This window comes from Gopherus flavomarginatus, chromosome 6 (genome assembly GCF_025201925.1).
Source record: "Gopherus flavomarginatus isolate rGopFla2 chromosome 6, rGopFla2.mat.asm, whole genome shotgun sequence".
Lineage (NCBI taxonomy): Eukaryota > Metazoa > Chordata > Testudines > Testudinidae > Gopherus > Gopherus flavomarginatus.
Genome location: NC_066622.1, coordinates 35,497,796 through 35,517,826, shown reverse-complemented (window position 1 = coordinate 35,517,826; position 20,031 = coordinate 35,497,796). Strand labels below are relative to the sequence as shown.

The 20,031-nt window shown below is 41.6% G+C and overlaps 1 protein-coding gene across 4 annotated transcripts in view; it reads right to left on the bottom strand.

Moving 5' to 3' along the window:
* Positions 1 to 20,031, bottom strand: part of WNT7A (Wnt family member 7A) — a 116,483-nt gene that overhangs the window by 16,575 nt on the left and 79,877 nt on the right. For all 4 annotated transcript variants that reach the window (XM_050957884.1, XM_050957883.1, XM_050957882.1 and 1 more), the window contains exon 3: positions 17,302 to 17,573. In XM_050957884.1, the coding sequence (XP_050813841.1) occupies positions 17,302 to 17,573 (272 nt within the window). The remainder of the gene's footprint in view (positions 1 to 17,301; positions 17,574 to 20,031) is intronic.

Below are 20,031 nucleotides of genomic sequence, written 5' to 3'. Positions count from 1 at the left end.
GAGATAGTGTTTTTAAGCTTCAGAGTCTAATAACATTTTATACTTCACAGTAAATTACTGATGTATTTAACTCTTAACATTACTTTTACAGTCAGAAGGTATGTCCCTGAACCAATTACTTTTTAAATGGCACCTTTACTCCATTTTCTCCTGTCTCCTCCCCTGCAGTCTCCAAGAGTATTCTTTAGGAAAGAATACCCAGTCAGGCTTAAGTCTTGCTAGTTTACTGATCTTTAAAAGTTGACATGAATTCTATGTCATGGGTTCAAAGCATATTTCCAAAGATATCAGGACCTAGGAATAGGCACGTTATGGGCCTGTTGTGACACGTCATATTGTATACTCACCAACTCAATATCTTGATACAAATTTGGCTTTTAAAAAAATAATTCCAATGACAGCTTTAGCTTTTTTTACTATTCTAGTGTGGCCTTCATGCAATTCTTCCAACAATGTGACTTGCAAGGATTTCATTGTCATTGCACAGAAACCTAACAATATAGAATCACTCTATTGTGAGTTCATCTTTCCACACTGTGTATGCTCACCATACAAAACATTCACATCACCCTCTGAAATATGCAGTTTTAATTAATTTAATTTAAGTACTGGCTCTTTGTTGTTGCTGCATTCTTCTTGCAGAAATAGGAACTTCTTCCAAAAAAATTTTAAAAATCTAAAAATTGGACTTGGCTTTAAAGGATTTGCCACCTCTAATTGCAACTGGGATAATACATCAGCACTTCCATGTTTTCAGATAGATTATACTTATCAGAGATAAGATCCTACCATCAGAGCCTATCTCAGCAGCTGCTAGGTTACAAAGATTAGCATACTCCTCTTCAGGTCAAGAATTTTAACAAGGAGCTTCTGGCCTGCTGTCAATGAAAATTTCCTCCCATGCAGAAGTACCTGGAATTTCCTGATTCCAAGAATAATACCCAGAGATTCTTTTTCTAAACAAAGGTTTGTTTAATATTTTGGTTTTGCTTACAGAATCTTTAATTAATTTGTCTTGGTCCCAACAGGCATTTTATGTGGTATGATGGCATCTATACCTGCAGGTGGGATACCACAGGCTAAAAGTTCTAATCTGGGATTCAAATGTACTGACACCTTGGTACATATTAATAAATTCTTGGTGTGCTCAAATGTCCTATTACCTTCTTCAGTCCAAACCCAGTTACTATTCTTTATTAACAATCGTCTCTCTATTTACTACTGTAGACGTGTTAGATAGCAAAATTCCCAAATAAAATGAATGGCCCCTTTTTATATTAAGGTTCCATTTAGAAATCGCTTATAAGGGGTTAATAAATAATCTTTTAATAAAGGGTTAATCAATTAGAGTTTACCAGGACAATAGATTGCTTGCAATCATGGCTTATAACTACTTATTACATCTTGTAGTGGTGTGCTTATAGCTATCTATAATACATATCACTCATGCCTGTAATATGCTTACAACATCTATTAATCATTTATTAGCCCTGTATAAACCATCTACAAAAGGAACCTTAATATAAAGTGTCACCCAATTAACTAGGGATCTGACTACTGTGGCATGCATAGACATAGTTACCGGGTATTTTGGAAACTGTTCCACTTTTTTTTCCTGGAGGAGGTTTTAATCCTTCTACTTGCATCATTTATCTTAAGTCTCCTGACTAGAAAAAAGGCATGTTTCTCCTTTAAAAAAAACAAAAAAACAAACAAAAAAAACAACCCTGTAATCCAAACTTTTTGGGTTCTTTTAATATGCATTCCAAACTTCTCAAATAAATTTCCATATTGTCACCTTCATTAGTATGCCATCCAAATGGTTGATCACTTAACTTAAACACTTTCATGCTGGATCATTTATATGCCATAATATAGCCAATGTGCTAGCCACTCCAGGGAAAAGCCATATGGAAATAGCTGCATAAGAATATTGATGATCAGATATTTAAAGGCTCTTGATTGTGCTTCTCCTACTAGTATGCTTAAGGGAAATCTAATTTCATTAATATTGCCACCTTCTAGCAGTGGAAAAAGATGCTCTGTTTTTAGCACTGGAAATGGATCCGCATCTACTTCATAGTTTCTGAAAATGTGGACACTGCCATCTTCTTTCTGTATGCCCACAATGGACCAAATTCTAAAGGAGTTTGGTCCCTTGTGCGCTTTGCAGGTTCCAAAAATGTCAGGACACCTTGGCTAACCAGTTCTCCTAAAGATTTTGCAACAGTCCCTGCTTTTGGCATATGGCACTGCTCTGGTCTTGATAAATCTGGCATCTCCTGTGCAGCCATATGTGACTTAGCATTTTACTAAAGCCATTACAGGAGAAAGCACTTCAATATAATTTTCATCTAACCTTTCTAGAATATTAGGTATTTTATATACCTTGGATCAGTTTAGGTGTTAAGTGCTTGTGCTTTTAACCATTTATGACCCAATGATGATAAATCTGAATATGTTTTAAAATGAAGCCCAGAATATGTTTCTACTCAGATCATTTTCCTAAAACCTCAAATCTTTTGTGCACAAGTTTTCAATACATCATTATTGAAAACACAAATGATAGTTCTGGCATTAATTCCCAGTTTAGCTATATAGTCATGTAAAAGTACATGTACCTATTACTCTGTACTCATTAGTAGAGTGCCAGGAAATGTTAGCTACACAGTCATTTAACAGTACTTGTACCTGTTACTCTGTGCTGATTAGTAGAATGCTTGAAAATATAACGGGCATTTCACCTTCAGCTCTGTGTCTGGCAATATGGGTCTTATCTTTTCCTGGCTGTGCAAAGACTGTGCTGCTTCACAAGCTCTTACACAGCACATACTCTTCAGGTTAGCCCTTTAAAGAGCATGTCACTCTCTCATGTTTTCACGATAGACATCTAAGAAACTTTTGCCATTGTTTTCCCAAGATGATATGCTGTTTTTTACTGAATGGGTTTTAAACTGCTTGCTTCCAGATTTCTGGGCACTCCTTTTCATTAAATCAAACCTCTCTAGCCCATCTGAATGGCCAAGGCTAGTTCCAAGTCCTTTCTATGTATGGGTTGCAGTAAGCATTCTCAGAGCTCATGGCTTTGCAGAGAGCAGGGTTGTGGTCTCCATTGTGCTGATCCCAGGATATTAGAGAGATAGGGTAGGTGAGCCTTTCTTCAGATCATCTGTGTAAGCTTGAAAGCTCATCACGCTCACCAACCAATAAAAGATATTGCCTCACCCACCTTGTCACTACAGGCTACTTAGAGAAACTTACATTCATTGGGCTAAACTGTCTGCTGGTTTAAACTGGTGCAACTCCATTGAAGTCAAGTGCCTCTCACACGCATTGCTTCAAACATCTTTATTTAGGCCAGCTGTAAAAGTGGGTTTATAATGCTTACCCACCTTTTCAAGGCTCTTTGAGAGCATGAGTATTTGTCTTCTGAGTTACTGAACTTGTTAGAACTTTCTCGCACTGTTTACCAATGTTTGGAGTAATAGGCATGCATATGTAATACCTTAGCTTTGGGTATTGTGTCGCACACACAGAACACAGTATCTGGACCACATATAGGGTAAGAGTCAAGTACATCAACAGTTCTTTGGCTCAAGTTGTAGAGACTTGTGCTGAAGGCCCCAGGTTCCATTCCTGCTGACATCCCATGATGGGAGGAGCATTAAACGTATCTAACTCATGTAGATGCACAGTGACTGAATATATCTTCTCAGGAATGCACTGCATGAAGCAAGACTGCACAGGATCCTTTGTCTAATTTGTGTTGTAGGTTATGTGTGGTGTAAACACCCATCTCTTTAGGTATGTGGAAAATGACATTCCAGAAGGACCTAGCCAAACAGTTATTAGCTTGTCAATAACTTGCAAAAACATTAGTAACTTGACAAGCACCAATAAATCCTTTAAAATCTGGAGACTCTTCTATTCCATTGATTTAATTTTTAATGGCCAAAAATCCATATTACCATGCCTAGGATAGATGCACAAATCCATATTTAGACACCTAAATAAGAGACTTGAATTTCAGGGGTGCTAGATACCTATAACTCCCAATTAAATTTAATGGAAGTCGAGTCACGTTAAGCACCTAACTCTGAAAATCTTACCAGCTCTTTCAGAAGCCTAACTTTAGGTGCCAATTTTGAAAATGTTGGCCTATGATGTTCTTTTTCCTTTATGTAGGCAAATGAACAATTTCAAAAACACAAACAAAGTCACTGACTCACACACCTACCTACACAGGGAAATTCCAAACACAAGTACAAAGAAAAACATATTTCAACATAACCAGGATCAAGATAACAGAAATTATACAGAAGAAGCCTCTGCCATCCACAGGACAGAGTTAAGGTTGTTGTGATGTGATGTAATGTAATACGCATTTCTTTATCTTGATCACAATAATATGTTTGTGGTTTTTAGTATGTGAATAAGGTAAGATTTATGATGCTCTAAACATTCCATTTCTTTGCTTTTAGTATTTAGGTTTTGTAAGTGATGTGATAAGTAAGTACACTGTTGTCTCTAAACAAGTGTAAAACAAAATGTTTTGGTTTTGGAATATTAGTGAGACACTGACAACTCTTAGAGGGTCTAGTCAAAAGCACATTGAAGTCATAGGGCATCTTTCCATAGACTTCAGTGGGAACTGGATCAGACCTATAGAACAGTGGACTATATAATGTCTAAAATAATCCTTCATTTCTCCTTCAGTACTTATGATGGGGTGTCCACCCCACACAGGATTAGAAGAGGTTTAAGTGGCCACATAGACCAATTAACTCCACAGGCTGCACCTGCAGAGAGAGCCAGGGAGCAGGGAATTGATGGTGAGCAGGCTCAGCTGTACAGAAATAAATGGGGCCTATAAACCCCAGGAGCTAAAAACTGACAGGGTGGCTGGGGAAAAGGGCAGTCACTCCCTTGGAAGAAGGAGGAAGAAGTTGGTTTAGAGCTGGTACTCTCAGAGAAGGAGGGAACAAGACAGAGTAGGAAGCAGTCCAGAGAAGACGCAGTGAGGGCTGAGAGGATAGAGCCCAGAACTACTGAGCTGAGGGTCCTTGGATTAGAATGCAGAGTATAGGGCAGGCCCAGGTTCTCCTACTGGCCACTGGGCAAGTGGCATCATCAGAGCAGCACAGGAGAAGACTGCCTGACACTATTTCTATAGAACAGTGGTTCCCAAACTGGGGTTTGAGAACCCCTGGGGGTTCACAAAATGTTACAGGGAGTTCTCGAGAAAAAATTCCCTAATGGCAGACAGAGCTGTCCCTAGGGACCCTGGGCAGCACAGGGCCAGCAGCCTGGAGCCCCTGGACTTCCAAGAGTTAAGAGGATCAAATCAAGTATATCTATCACACTGAGGAGATTTAAACTTCAAGACTCCTTATAAGAAGGGGAAGTGGATATTTTTTGCTGTTTTTAAAATTAAATAGGCAGCTAGTATTGTTTTTTTTAATTATTATGATGAACAAGTTTAAGCTTTGTTGTCATTTGTCTGGACTGCTCAAGATCTGAATGCTTGTGTAGGAGGAACTCTTTGAGCTGGCTTCTTAAATACCTTCATGTTGTTTCACATCTGATACTCCTTGATGAAACATAGGAGCTTTGTCTTATAACAGGCTTATTCAAATTGATACAAGCTATGAAAGTGAAATCTCGGAAGAGTGTTGCCATTTTCATAATGTAATAAAAATACTGTAATGATAAGTAAGAATATAAGAATGGCCCTACTGGGTCAGACCAAGGGGCCATCTATATCAGTATCCTGTCTTCCAACAGTGGCCAGTGCCAGGTGCCCCAGAGGGAATGAACAGAACAGGTAACCATGAAGTGATCCATCCACTTTCGTTTATTCCCCAGCTTCTGGCAAACAGAGGCCAAGGACATTTAATACGTAGTGTGTAATAAGCATGTCATAAAAACAAATTTTATATTTTCAAGATCACTGCTTTTATAATTTATACGCAGGCAAACGAGAAAATCCCTGGAAATATTCATTTTTAGGAGGGGGTTCGTGAGACTTGACATTTTAGTGAAAGGAGTTCACAGTGTGTTAAAGTTTGGGAACCACTGCTACAGAAGAACTGTAGGTAACCTCAGAAGGGAGAATCATGAAGAGCATGCTGCAGTTCCTAGAGTGAGGCAGGTCTGCAAGGTGAGAGGACAACAGGAGAGGTACCCCCTGAAGAGGGCGCACCAACTGTCAGAGCTAATCCACAGGATGGCCGGCAGGAGGTGCCGCTGCGGTGAGTAGACCCTGTGACAGTCCTGTATCTCAGTGGTCACTAAATGACTTATGCTGCCAACTATCCAAAGAGCAAATGTGAATTAACTTTGGAAACATCTCCCATCTTCCTTGAAAAGTTGGCAACACAGCCAGTGACTTTGTATTATTTAAGCAAATTAATCATTATAGTGACCCTCTAATTGTTTCTGTTATGAAAAATTCATGATTCTAAATGTGGAACTTGAGAAGGTTTTTATTATTTATTAACAAGACTTGGGGCCCTTTCTTACCTATCTTTGTCAGCACTAGTAATCACCCACATGAAATGCCTGTTTTGCTCATAATGCCAGAATCCTCTAAAATTGCGACTGCAGGTAAGTGATAGCATTTATCATTCCCTAATCTTCAGTGTAAATCAGGAATTCAATTTTCAACCACATAAGATATAAGAGGGAGTTGAAAGCCAAAATACAAGTAGGACCATGTATCACAACTTCTGATGAGTTGAAAGTGGAGGACAAGTGGAATGAAAATTCATTCTTGTGGATTACAGCTCTTGTGCAGTCTGATTCCTTCTCATAATTTAGAATAACATTAATGTTCCCTTTATCTTTACTCTGGGCTGTTGAGAAGATGCAGAGCTTGTCTGTCAAGTTTAGTCTTGTTTTAAGACTATTATCTAAAAGCAGTAGGAAAGCCATAAAATAGATCTTTGATCCCTTCAAATGCAAACAAAATACTATGAGAGAGCCCAGGACATGTATTTTTTTCACACCTAGGAAATTACCATGCATAGGCCTGTCAGGTGTAGTGCAAACATTCACCCGGGGGGCGGAGGGGCGTTAAGAGAGGAAAATGGAGGGTGGAGATTCCAAAGTGATCCGCATTTATCTTACTTTAAATGAATGGAAGTTTCACCATTGACCTCACTGGGAGCAATGCATTCAATGCTGGGCCTTCTTGAAAATTCTACCTTACAAACTGCATGTCAAAGGAGTGGTGCATGGGCTTGCCAGAAATGACTTGCTGTGTCCAGTAGATTGCCTGGAACTATGAAATCAGGGCATCATTGTAGTGATGGTTTGTACAGGCCCCATGCAGTGGTTGTCAAGGAGCAAGTTAACACTCTCCCTGAGCAGAATGTCTACAACAGTGCAGGGATTGCAGGGGTGGGATATGTCCAGGCCTCACAAAAACAAACTGCTCTGTCAGGAAAGGACTCTAAATTGGGCTGGCTTGTGCTCTTCCTCTGCATTTGGCTGAACGTAAGAACCACACCAATTGGGAAGTTGGAAGCAGGTTGCTGGGAGCAGCCTTGTTGCCTTTGTTTATGGGTCTCTGGCTGCAACAAGGCATTTGTCTAGGACATTTGGATGAGCCCTGTAAGTCCCCAATGATTTTTGTTTGTTCTTCCCCTGGCTTGAACCAAGCTGACTTGTCACACTTTTAAATCAGTGAGCAAGCCAATGTGTACGGATATTTGGGTGCCTAGAGGAGTATTTTCAAAATGGTACATGCAGTTTTAGCAGTAGAGCTTCCATATATTGAGATCACAGGTTTGAGTGAAACACAGCACGCTACTGTCAACAGTTTATCCTGTAAGATATTTTCATTTGTGTTTTTGGTGAGTTTCCTTTGAAATTCCCTTTATTTCTTCAGCTGTCTGCATCCCTGCCCCCTCTATATCCTCACTCACCCTGCCCCACATTTTTGGACTCCAGTATTGTAATAACCTCCTCTGGCCAGAAGGACTAAATACTGCTGCTAGTGGAGCCTGTCAACATCTCTCCAGCTACCATGTGGAAGGGAAAAAATTGCCAAGGTGAAAAGCATTCCCTCTTCATAAAGGAATGAACACATACTAGGTTTTATCCTGATCTCACACCATTGTAAGTTAGGAGCAAATCCACTGAAGGCAATGAAATTAAACCAGTGAAGTAGTCTGTCTGTCTGTCTCCACAAGGCTCCCAGCCTCTGTTCCTCAGGGGGCTAGGACCCAAACTCTGATCCTTTGTTTTATAGTACAATACAATGTCAGACTCTGAGGCTTAAGGCCAATCTACTTCTTTGTAATCCATGGGAATTTGGCCGTTGTCTTCAGTGGGACAGTTTTACATGACAGATTTAAGTAATAAGTAATAATTTACCATTCATTGTAGAAGCAAACTGGAAGAAAAAAAGTTTGGACCAGTTCAGTACGACATACAAGCACTTTTGGGATTTCTGTGACGAAGTGGCTTTCCACACTCAGAAGCCAGACACATTGGTGTTTTTACGTTACATCCCCTTTTGAAATGGTATGGTGCCACAGCCAGTTCTTCTGGATATATTTGCCTCTCCAAATGTTCCTAACACCCAGTGATATGAGCAACTGAACAGAAGGTGGAGAATAAACTCCTGAGAGACTATTTACAACTTTAAACTATTTTCACTCAGGAATAATTAACAATTGTGATTATTCCATTAATATTTACTGCCTAACTGTAATGCGGAAAGTGGATTGTTAGCTTGACATTTAAAGGGCATGCAAAAAGTTAAACACTGGACATTTCTAAAAGCAAAGATCAGTAGGTTTTTTAAGTAAAGTTAGAAAATAACTAGTGTAACTTTTTAAAGGGCATTAGGAAGTTCTGAGCTTCAAGAAACATGTGGCTGGGCTGCCAATACTTTTGGTATCAGTAATCAAGTGATATTACAATAACAGAGCAGCCTTACCCAGTTTTTAATTATTCCACTGTAAGTTGGTCTCCTAGACCAGTGGTCCCCAGCGCAGTGCCCGCGGGCACAATGGTGCGCACCGGGGCATCTATGTGCGCCTGCGTACTGGCTGGCAGACAAGCATCTGCCAAAATGCCACCGAAAAGCGATATCATCAAGAGACGTGGCCATCAAAATGCCACCAAAAGGCAGCATCGCCAAGAGGCGCCACCACCAAAATGCCACTGATTTTCGGTGGCAACGCCTCTTGATGACACTACTTTGGCGGCATTTCGGCGGCGATGCCTCTTGATGTTGCCGTTTCTCGGCAGCATTTCAGCGGATGCCTGTCCGCTGGCCATGGTCCTCAGTGGCTTGTTGTCCAGTGCCTGCCACCTGGAAAAGGTTGGGGACCACTGTCCTAGACTCTCTGGAGTCTAAGGTAATTTTCTGCAGCTCCAGACACAGTAGAGCATTTATCCTGATGTATAACCCATTTAAGACACTCCTGCTAGTCTGACTGTTGGGATATTTGAATACAAAAGTACATACATTTGCTTATTGTACATTAGTCAGTTGGTCTCTGTTCAAAGCTCTCTAAGAGCCAGATTGCGGCAGGCTCTTTTCCCAATACAAGGGCCATTCTCCCCTTGCCAAGGCCACCCAGAGGATTCAGGGGGCCTGGGGCAAAGCAATTTCAGGGGGCCCCTTCCATAAAAAAAGTTGCAATACTATAGAGTACTATAATCTCATGGGGGCCCCTGTGGGGCCTGGGGCAAATTGCCCCACTTAACCCCCACCCCAGGGCAGCCTTGCCCTTTGCTCACTTCTCATGCTGTCATGGCACTGTGACTGCTCCCTGCCAGCACTCTTGTGACACAGCCATCTCTGATGAGGTGGGGAGGGCAGGCAGGGCCTTAGCTCCATCTCTGCCCACAGTGGCTAGCTCAGGGAGGGCTTTTCACCCTGCTAAAGGATAATACAATTACTGCACTCTCTTTAAGAGACACTGTAAATATATAAAGCTGCAACACAAATAAAGGTGATTGGCAGTCTGTTCAAGAGATTGCCACAGGCTTGATTGCCCCTGGGGTCTACTCAGGCAAGTGTCACCGAGGCCTACTTGGTATGGTGCTGCTGTGTTCCACTCTAGGGGCCCCCAGACAATCTAAAGATTGATGAGTCTGCTACAGCCACGGCTAAGAGCCACGTGGCTTTTAGCCTGTGCATCAGAGGCTCATAAACTGAGCTTCAGAGGTCCTAGATTCAGTCCCTCTGATGACTGGCGTCTGCCAGCGTTACACAAGCTGGCAGAGCCCAAGAAGTAGGTCCCTCAATGCAGAAAATCTGATGAGACAAGAGGTTGTAGCTGTGCAAGACAATCCACAAATGCGTTCTTCCGGAAGGCCTGGAGCCAGCCAGCGTAAATCCTTGACAGTCTCCACTAGGGTGACCAGATGTCCTGATTTTTTAGGGACAGTCCCAATTTTGGGGTCTTTTTCTTATATAGTCTCCTATTACCTCCCATCCCCGTCCCAATTTTTCACACTTGCTGTCTGGTCACCCTAGTCTCCATAGGTGGGGCTTCTATGGCACCCAGATTGTACTTTCAAACTGCCCTCCTCTGGCTGGACCCTCTTGGAAGGGGAGCAATGGAGGTATCCTCCCTCAGATGCAGCTGCTCCATTTGATCAAGATGTTGCCAGCTGCATTCCATCCCTATTCCACACCAGCAGGGGTGAATCAAGCCTCAAGCATTCGCAGGCAGGGGGTGGGGTACAGTGGTAGAACTCTTGGTAGCTTTTACAATACCTGACTGCGTTTTGTCTGGCTCCAGGCAGTGTTGTTAGTTCCTTTAAAGCTCATACATCGATTTGAAATTTTAAAATATCTACATGGCCTTTAATTTCATAGCATTATTTTTTCAAGCTATTTCTTGTTGTTGTTTTAAGTGTCAATAGTGTGCTGGGTGCAGGACCAGTGCAAAGATGTCTCGCGCCGTAGGCGAAACTTCCACCTTGCGCCCTTCCCCGTCCCCGAGGCCCCGCACTGAGGCGCTCCCCTCTCCCTGCAGCAGCTCCCCCCCCTGCCCTGAGGTGCCCCCCCCGCAGCAGCATCCCACCCTCCACCCTGAGGCACCCCCCTCCCAGCTCACCCCTACTCCACCTCCACCCCAAGCACGCCTTCACTGCTTCACTTCTCTCACCTCCGAGGCTTGCAGCACCAAGCAGCTTAGGTTCCAGAAACCTGGGAGGTGGAAGAAGTGAAGCAGCCACAGCATGCTCAGGGAGGAGGTGAGGCAGGGGTGAGCTGGGGCGGGGAGTTCCCCTGTGTGCCCCGCCCCCCTTACTTGCTGCAAGTGGCCCTCCCCACACTCCCCTGCCCCAGCTTCCTCCACCTAAATGCCAGCAGCGACCAGAGTGACCGAAGATCTGGTCACTGCTGAAGAAAATGCTGCCCCCCAAATCCTAGTGCCCTAGGCAACAGCCTAGGTCGCCTAAATGGTTGCACCGGCCCTGGCTGGGTGCTGTATTAAAAAAATAGTCCCCACCCCCAAGAGTTTACACTATTATTTCATGTTCATGTTACCATGTTCGTCAACATGCATGGACTGAATTAAAATATGTTCAGATTGAATTGTGAACTGCTGTCAACTGGAGATTGGCAGTTAACTTCCTTGACCTCACTATGGGGGTCTGGTGATGCCAGCGCTGATACTAGCACCAGAAGAGAGTGGGGAAAGTTACAAGGCAGCATGTCTGAGGAATCAAAACTTATTTCTGAACTTAAACTCTTTGCTAGGCAATAAAAGAGACAAGGACAGGAAAGGGGACTAGAATGTCATGTTAGGCATCACACAATAGTTTTGTGGGAATCCTTTAGTCCTTCATTTCTAAGCACCACTGTTTCATCTCAACTTCCTCATCCCCAAAAAATAGGACAGTCAATATTACAGTAGATTAATTCTCGGTTACTTGATCAATTTGGGATGCACTCCTTATAATTTCTCATAGTCTTGCTTGATAGTTACAGTAACCCTCTGTTATGTTCACTTTGAACCTCTTCTACAATGCATATTTAAACTCAAGAGCCCAAAAAGAATTGGTGCACTACCAATGCATCAGGGCCGGTTCCAGGCACCAGCAAATGAAGCAGGTGCTTGGGGCGGCCAATGGGATGGGGCAGGGGCAGCACATCCAGGTCTTTGGCAGCAATTCAGTGGCGGGTCCCTCAGTCCCCCTCAGAGCAAAGGACCCGCCGCCCAATTGCCACCGAGGAATGAAGTAGCGAGGTTGAGCTGCCGCCGAAGTGCCGCTGCTCACGGCTTTTTTTTTTTCCCCCTTCACTGCTTGGGGTGGCAAAAAAGCCTGAGCTGGCCCTGCAATGCATGATAGAATTACTAAGTTAGCACACCTATGTGTGTCTGCAAAGAGAAACATCAAATAAAAATCCACTTTGATGTGCCCTTGGATTACAAAAGCCTTCTAATGTAGCCTGTGTCATGATTTATAACAATGACTCATAATGTGGCATTATATTTAATATGATGTAACTCTGATGCAAGATGTCATTCACAGAACTGCAATGTCAGAGAGAGAGGGAGAGAGAGAGCAATTTGATAATGTCCTTGCCTCTGACTCAGAATGAAAATCTTTCAGTCAAATCACCAAAATTTCTAGGCCCTTTCATAACTACTTTGCTATTTTAGCAGTTATACTGGTATAAATGTATTTTTTCCCCCTGGGCCATAACTACCTCTCAGCAGTGGGAGTTACCTGCAATCATTTAAGTACCTCTGTATGTGGGAAGTCTAATTTGCTAACTGAGGATTCAGTCCCACAGTTGTTCCATGTATGGGATTCCTATGCAGTTAGTGGAAATTCTAAGTGCAGATCAGTAGTAGGATCATGCCTACAGATTAATAGGAGCTTTATTTCCATTTTCTGATGCAGCTGTTATGATTTCTCCTACAATTCTCCCTATGCTGCTTGCTTCTCACTGTGGTAAATCAGCATTTCAAGACATACTAGTTCACCTGATATGACGTGTCTCTGATATGGGACAGAGCTATAGGAACCATCTTAGCAGAGACAAGACATGCCAGACAAATGAACTATGGCTTCTAACATTGATTGGGACATTTTTCAGGGTGCATGCAAAAATCCCTTCCAGGATTGTATTTTGTAATTTCCAGTTTGGGTAGCTATTCATGCACTAATTTGGATTGAGCTAGTGCACTAAAAATAGCAGTGTATCCTGGGTGGTGCTATGGGCTAGCTTGCAATTACTTAATTAGGAGGGCCTGGAGGGGATTTTACTCAGGTGGCTAACCTGTACCAATGCAGCTATGCTGCAATGTTTAGTGCTAGCTCTAGCAAAGCTAGCATGTGTATATCCACCCACGCTGGAAATTATACTTCCAGCTGCAATGTAGATGTGCCCTAAAAAGAGTTTCTGGGAATTCCAGCACTGCACTACAGGAGCAACTGTTGAAGAAATTAGGAGAACTTCTGCTTGCACAAGTCAGAAGGAAACGCAGAAATACAAATGAAAACTGTTTACCCCTTCACTCAGGCAGATAAATCTTTGTACATACTGTAGATACACGAGACCAGTTGCTGACAGCCATGGTCAGTACTGGGTCTATTTCCTAGCATAGATGGGATTAGAGACCAGGAACTCATTATACAGATTGATTCTACATGGGGGCACTCATTATATTATCCTGGCTCTGAATGTTACTGCTTTATGTGCATCAGAGTTCATTAGCTATTACACTAGTGAGACACTCTCAGGAGAAGGAGGCTGAGAAATTAAAATCAGAAAAAAACAAAAAAAGCATGGTAAAAACCAACAACAACATGTGAAGTACCTACTTATACTTACTAAAGTTCTTCTCTCGTGACTCTTCTTACTAATCAGTCTCAATCATGCTTGCTGAAACCCAGCTGATAACTCTCTTATCCTGTCTGCACTAGCAATTAACCTGTTATCAATAGGCTGTTCCAGAGAACTAATTGCTGACAACTATTGTCAGCAGTAGGTAAGTCTCCTAGAGTAGACCAGGTTATTCCTAGTATTTGGAATCTCTTGGAAAAAGAGCCCCAAAAATATACAGATCTCAGATATTCCTTGAGTGCTGCCTGTTGACACACAACATGCCAATCTTTTCTGCGTCCAAGTTCAGCATTTAAAATCAGCAATCTCTCCCACTTTGATGCAAGCCTTCAATTAGTGCTTGCTGTAGAATGAAACAGGTGATGAAAACATTGTGATCCCTCACAGGTATATGGGAGCAAAGCCTGATTTCTGTACTAAACACAGTCATTAGCTCTTCATTCTCTACTGGTTTGTGGACATACAATAACACCCTCCCAAGCTTGTGTTGGTCTCCACCCCACTAGATCATTAAAGATTTCAAATAAGACCAGTTGTTCGGCACTCTGAGGGTTTCAGTAACAGGTATACAAATATCTCCATATCAGATTAGATTCTGAGCCTGCTGGAGACATGGCAGTTTGCCAAACATAGCACACACCACAGCTCTTCCAGATAGTAACACAAACACAGTGAAACTTCCCAGGTTCCATTTTTTTAGGACACACAAACTTGTGCACACAAATTAGACATACAGTCATTGTGATTGTGTGCACATTGGTGGCAAAGGCAGGAAGAACATTGTGTGTTGCACATCTCAGAGGCACAACACAAAGCTCACAGCCTAGTGAGACAAGAGGCAAGGGCATGATTGGCATGTTACACTGTTCTTCTGCCTTGGCTGGCTCCAGGACCTCTACAACCCCTGTACCCTGCCACAGCAACATACATACAGCTATAGTGGGACCCAAAATCACATTGCAGGACCCAGATGTCTAATACATTTTTAAAAAGCAACAAAGAGTCCTGTGGCACCTTATAGACTAACAGAAGTATTGGAGCATGAGCTTTCGTGGGTGAATACCCACTTCATCAGATGCATGTATTCACCCACGAAAGCTTATGCTCCAATACTTCTGTTAGTCTAAAAGTGCCACAGGACTCTTTATCGCTTTTTACAGATCCAGACTAACACGGCTACCCCTCTGATACTTAATACATTTTTGTCTATATAATTCTGAAAACCTGGGCCCTGTAACTATAATATGCAATGTTTGGGATGCTTTGCCCCATCCTTCAGCTGTGCATTAGTGATGCTTTCCTAAAACAATCCCCAGTGCCAACAAGCTAACAGTCAGCCAGATTTCAGTAAGCCATTTTAAGCTTTTTTTTTTCTGCCAGCCCTGAGCTGCACCCATTACGTGTAAATGAGCCTCTCCATGAACCAGCTCTTGCAAGATACAACAAAAAAGGTGGAAATCCACATATAATGGTCCAATTCCTCTGTTATCATTGACTTCAGTGGAGTTACACTGATGTAACAGAGTAAACGTAACCCTACATGTTAAAAAAGCTGGTGGAATATAAACTGGCTATGCTAACTCATCTGCTGTAAGGAGCCTAGCAGCCAAGATGCTAAGTCTCAGAGCCTAGTGCAGGGATTGTTAAAATCAAGCTCTTTGAACAGTTACTCTCTAAGTTCAGAAAACAGTAATATTTCTGTTGTGATTACAACTTAGTGTTCTGAGAGATCATCTCTGCACTGGAGTGCCAGACCCAGGCATCTGGAACACTGAAAAAAGAAAATGTTAACATAACCTCTCTAGCTTTCAACGGGAATAAGTCTGAGGAAGGCTATGCTGTTGCTTGTGACAGAAACAGTCGTTCCTTCTCAAGGCCCAAATGCTGTGATCTTGTGATCTCTCAGAACCCTAATTATTGTTACTGCAACAGAAATATTAGTGTCTTCAATCCACTTTCCTCTTCAAGCTACTCAAATCCGTGCTAAATCACACCAAGACAAAGACAAAGCCACCACTTACGGGCTGGCTGAAAAATTCCATTGAAGTGCCAACAGTGGAGAAAGTGAAATAAAGAGCTAAGAAAGCATGGGGAATTATTTTAACTCAAGGGGCTGGAGCAGGGGCCAAGATAGGGCTGTAGGACAGTGAATTACTATGTTGAAGAGCCCTTCTACTCTGGAAAGTAACTGTGTATCAATAACAGAACTGTTTGCTGAGTTCCATTCAGTTACACAGTGCAAAGCAAGCAAAGGCCATGGGGCTGCACAGGTGTCACTGAGGCCATTATTTGGGGAACCATTCTGTTGATGATGCACCTGAAGGAACAGAATCCAGCTCACTGTCCTTAGCTCTCTTGCTCTGTAATACTTAACGGTAGTAAAAAAGCAGTAAAAAAATCACTGACCACTAAAGTCATCAGAGAGGAGTCTCAACCACAGGGAGCAGATCTGTTCAATAAGAAGGTGTATTTACATAGTTGCTTTTCAGAGCAGGGCCACACTCGCGCATTGTAATTTAATGTCCTATGGGCCAGAGATCCTGGCCCCTTTGTGCCACTAGCTAATGTAAAGACCCACATTGGGCAATTTCTAGCTAGCACAAGTTAGAGTGCTCTGAGGCTGCTCTCATACACCCTGGGGACCAAACCAGCTCACGAGAATCTAAGGAGCACACTGGTGACCCTCTTCACCAGTCCTGTGCTGAGCACAACTCTGCTGGACAGGAGTGCCAGGGCCTCCGTCTTTGCCGCACAACAATAGGAAATCTGAATACACTGCAGTACTGTATATTGCAAAGGAAGCAAAACCAAGAGATGTCAAGATTCCCAGAATTGTTGTGTAGATTCCACATAAAATGTACATGTTTAAAGCTGCCAGGAAGACAAGAGTTCAAACACTGTTTCTGCATGAATGTGCTTTAAGCTGCCTAGTTCTAAGGAATGGTGGGGGAGCTCTCCATTTAAAATGATAACCCTGCCTTATGTGTGTATATATTATGTTGTATTAAAATGAGTCAGTTTGTGGTCTCTTAGTTCCACTTCACTCAAGTTTTTTTTTTTCCCCCTTTAGCTATAGTCCCCACACAAAGAGCAAGGTTTAGACAGTTGGGTTGAAAGTGATCCCTTTTCAAATGAATGATCAGAAGTTCATGTCTGAACCTGAAGAGAAGCAGATTCAGCCACACAGTAGCAGGCAAGCTTTCTACCTTAAGCACCATTTGACTTCCCAGCTAAACTGTTTGTTTGCATTTTCTGTTTTATGACTGGAAAGAGTAACATTTAGACAAATATTTGACAGATGGATCGTCCAACAAGTTTGTGTAGCTTACAAAAGTGCCTATTTGGCTACTGTAAAATGGCATTAGCCTTAAAGCACATTTAGTTCTGAACATTGTGCTGTATGTGTTGTAATCAGGCCTCTGATTCTAGACAAGGAATTGTCATATGATGGTGGAGAGCAGAGAGATACCTACCTTACGCCCCGCCTCGTTGTTGTGCAAGTTCATGAGAGTCCTTGCGTTCTGTTTAATCTCCCTTGCATCCACAAACACTTTGGCGAATCCTATTCCGTATCTGATGTCAGCAGAACAGCCTCCCCATTTCCATCCTTCGTCTTTATGGTACTGTCCCTGTTTTTCTTTATCACAACCACAGTCACTTAGGTTTCCCTGGGTACAGGCAGCAGTGATCGCATGGGCTACTCCAGCGGCAATGATGGCATATGTGAATGCTGCTTCTCTGCTACCTGAAATTAAAACAGTCCTGTAAATATATGGGACAACATTTGCGATAGGATTATTTAGAAAAATATGTGCAAGTCAGTGCAGTGCAAATGCCATATGGTTATAATTCAAAGTGTTGTAAACACGCAGACATAAGCAGTACTCCACCATTCAATGTTTTGAGTTTTGTTGATGTTCAGGCACTCTCTGAAAAAATAGAGCTCCAGGCTGCAGTATGTTTAAGTTTAGGTATTATCCAGATAACCATATAAATATTTTTCTGGGTTATCATTAGAGCTAGTTGGGAATTTTCCAACTAACTGTTTTTTGGTGAAAAATGTCAGTTCACCAGAAACTGGTGGGAACTGTGGGAAATTGATGAAATTCCTAATTGTGTTTGTGGGAAATTGTGTTTGTGTTTGTGGGAAATTGTGTTTGTGGGAAATTGATGAAATTCCTAATTTGAAAAAAAAGATTTTTTTTCAAAATTATTAAAATTTCCCATTTTAAAGGAAAAGTTTCAAATTTTGGTTTGAAATTACTTTTCATTTAGAATTTTTAGTTCATTGAATTATGCAAAAAAGAGTTAAAAGGTCAAAAACCAGAACAAAACATTTCAAAATTATCAAAACAAAAAATGTCAACTGATCCAATCTGATAGCTTTTTCAGATTGTCAGTTTGTGGATGTTTTCAAGATTTCAACCTTTTGGTCTGATTCAGGATTGGAACAATAATTTAAATTTCAAAAATTCTTGAGACAGGAAAGTCATTTCCTGTCCAGCTGTAATTATATCAAAAATAAAATACTGACATTTTCAATTAGTCAGTCTTTTGATTATGAGATGGTAGAAAGGCTGGTGATCACATTGAAATGCAACTAAGTCAAGTGTAAGGACTAATTGGTGTGTATATGGCTGTTGGTGGATTTTTCATGTGAATTTTGTTGTATTTTCTCTACCTAAAATTTGTGATCTGCTTTTCAGTAAATTAGCTTTTAAAAACATCTATGTATTCCAGATCTGTTATGATATCCAGGGAATGAATCTCAAGTACCTTGTAATATTCTCAGAACTAGCTATGCTCAAAATACTCTGAATGGCAAAGGACCTCCCTAAAATGTGTAGGGTTTGAAAGAGTTGGTTGCTTTTTGATAGATATGCAGAAATAGCCATTGTCACTAAAAATATCATTTTGCACATTTTTGAACAAATTGTTTTTGTTTTGGGGGGAGGTTTGGACAAAGTTGGTGTTGCATAGAAAAATACATGAAACTTAATGTTGCGACATAAGTATGATATGAGAAATAATTTATGTTCCTTATCCTGAAGGCTTCACTCAGACAAAAGTCCCAAATGACTGAGTAAGGACTGCAAGATTTGGCTCTATGAACCTGCCCCTTCTCCCACACCCACTGTAGTTGGTGACAAAATTCTTATTTGCTTCAATAGAATTAGAATCAGGCCTTTTATAAAGAGAGGATGGATGGGAAGATGTAATCCCCTTGTTAAACATCTGCCAACTGAGCCCTGTCATACCTCAAACAACCACTGGTGAGAGCTTATGATTCATGGAACAAGCAAATTTCTGTTATTCATCAGACTCCATGAGAAACATCAATTAAGGAAGGAAATATTATAGGCACTTCATTCTCAGCTGCATCTCTTTTCACATGTGATCTATATTTTTATGTTTGTCTCTAAGTGGTTCATTCTTTAATGAAAAATATCTACTTTCTTACCTCATGACAAGGAAGCATAATGGAGAGAAAAAAATCAACAAAATCTATTAATAAGGAACCTTCTTTGCCAATTATCAACATGAACAGTCTTTCCGCTGATGGTGCTGTGTGCTATGTTTACAAATGAACTAGCAATCAAAGACTTTCTTAAAAGATTTCTTGATTTGTCCTTCGTAAAAGAAGCAATTTATATCAATGTTGAAGTGATTGGATATATATGCCCTTGCAGACTATGTTGATCTATTATTGTTAAGGCTAGTGGTTTGTCATGAAAATTTAAAGGAGAAGGAGAAGTCTCCAGTAGCCTACAGTTCAAGATCCTAGTCTACAACCCCAAAACACTGAGGGTACATCTACCTTGCAATAAAAAACCCGCAGCACCGAGTGTCAGAGCGCAGGTAAACTGATGCCAGGGCACAAGCTGCAGGGCTAAAAATAGTGTAGACATTCTGGCTAAGAATGGAGCCAAAGTTTGGAGACCCTCTCCCCACACGGGATCTCAGAGTCAGGGATCCAGCCCGAACCTGAACATTTACATTTCATTTGCTTAAGAGCCTTTGGTGAGGGACTTTGTCAAAGGTTTTCTTAAAGTCCAAGTATACTATATCCATTGGAGCATCCTTGTCCTCGTTTCTTTGACCCCCTCAAAGAATTCTAATAGATCAGTGAAGTATGATTTGTCTTTATAAAAGCCATGCTCTTCAGCAGGGACATCCCTAGACATTGTGGTGCCCTATGCAGC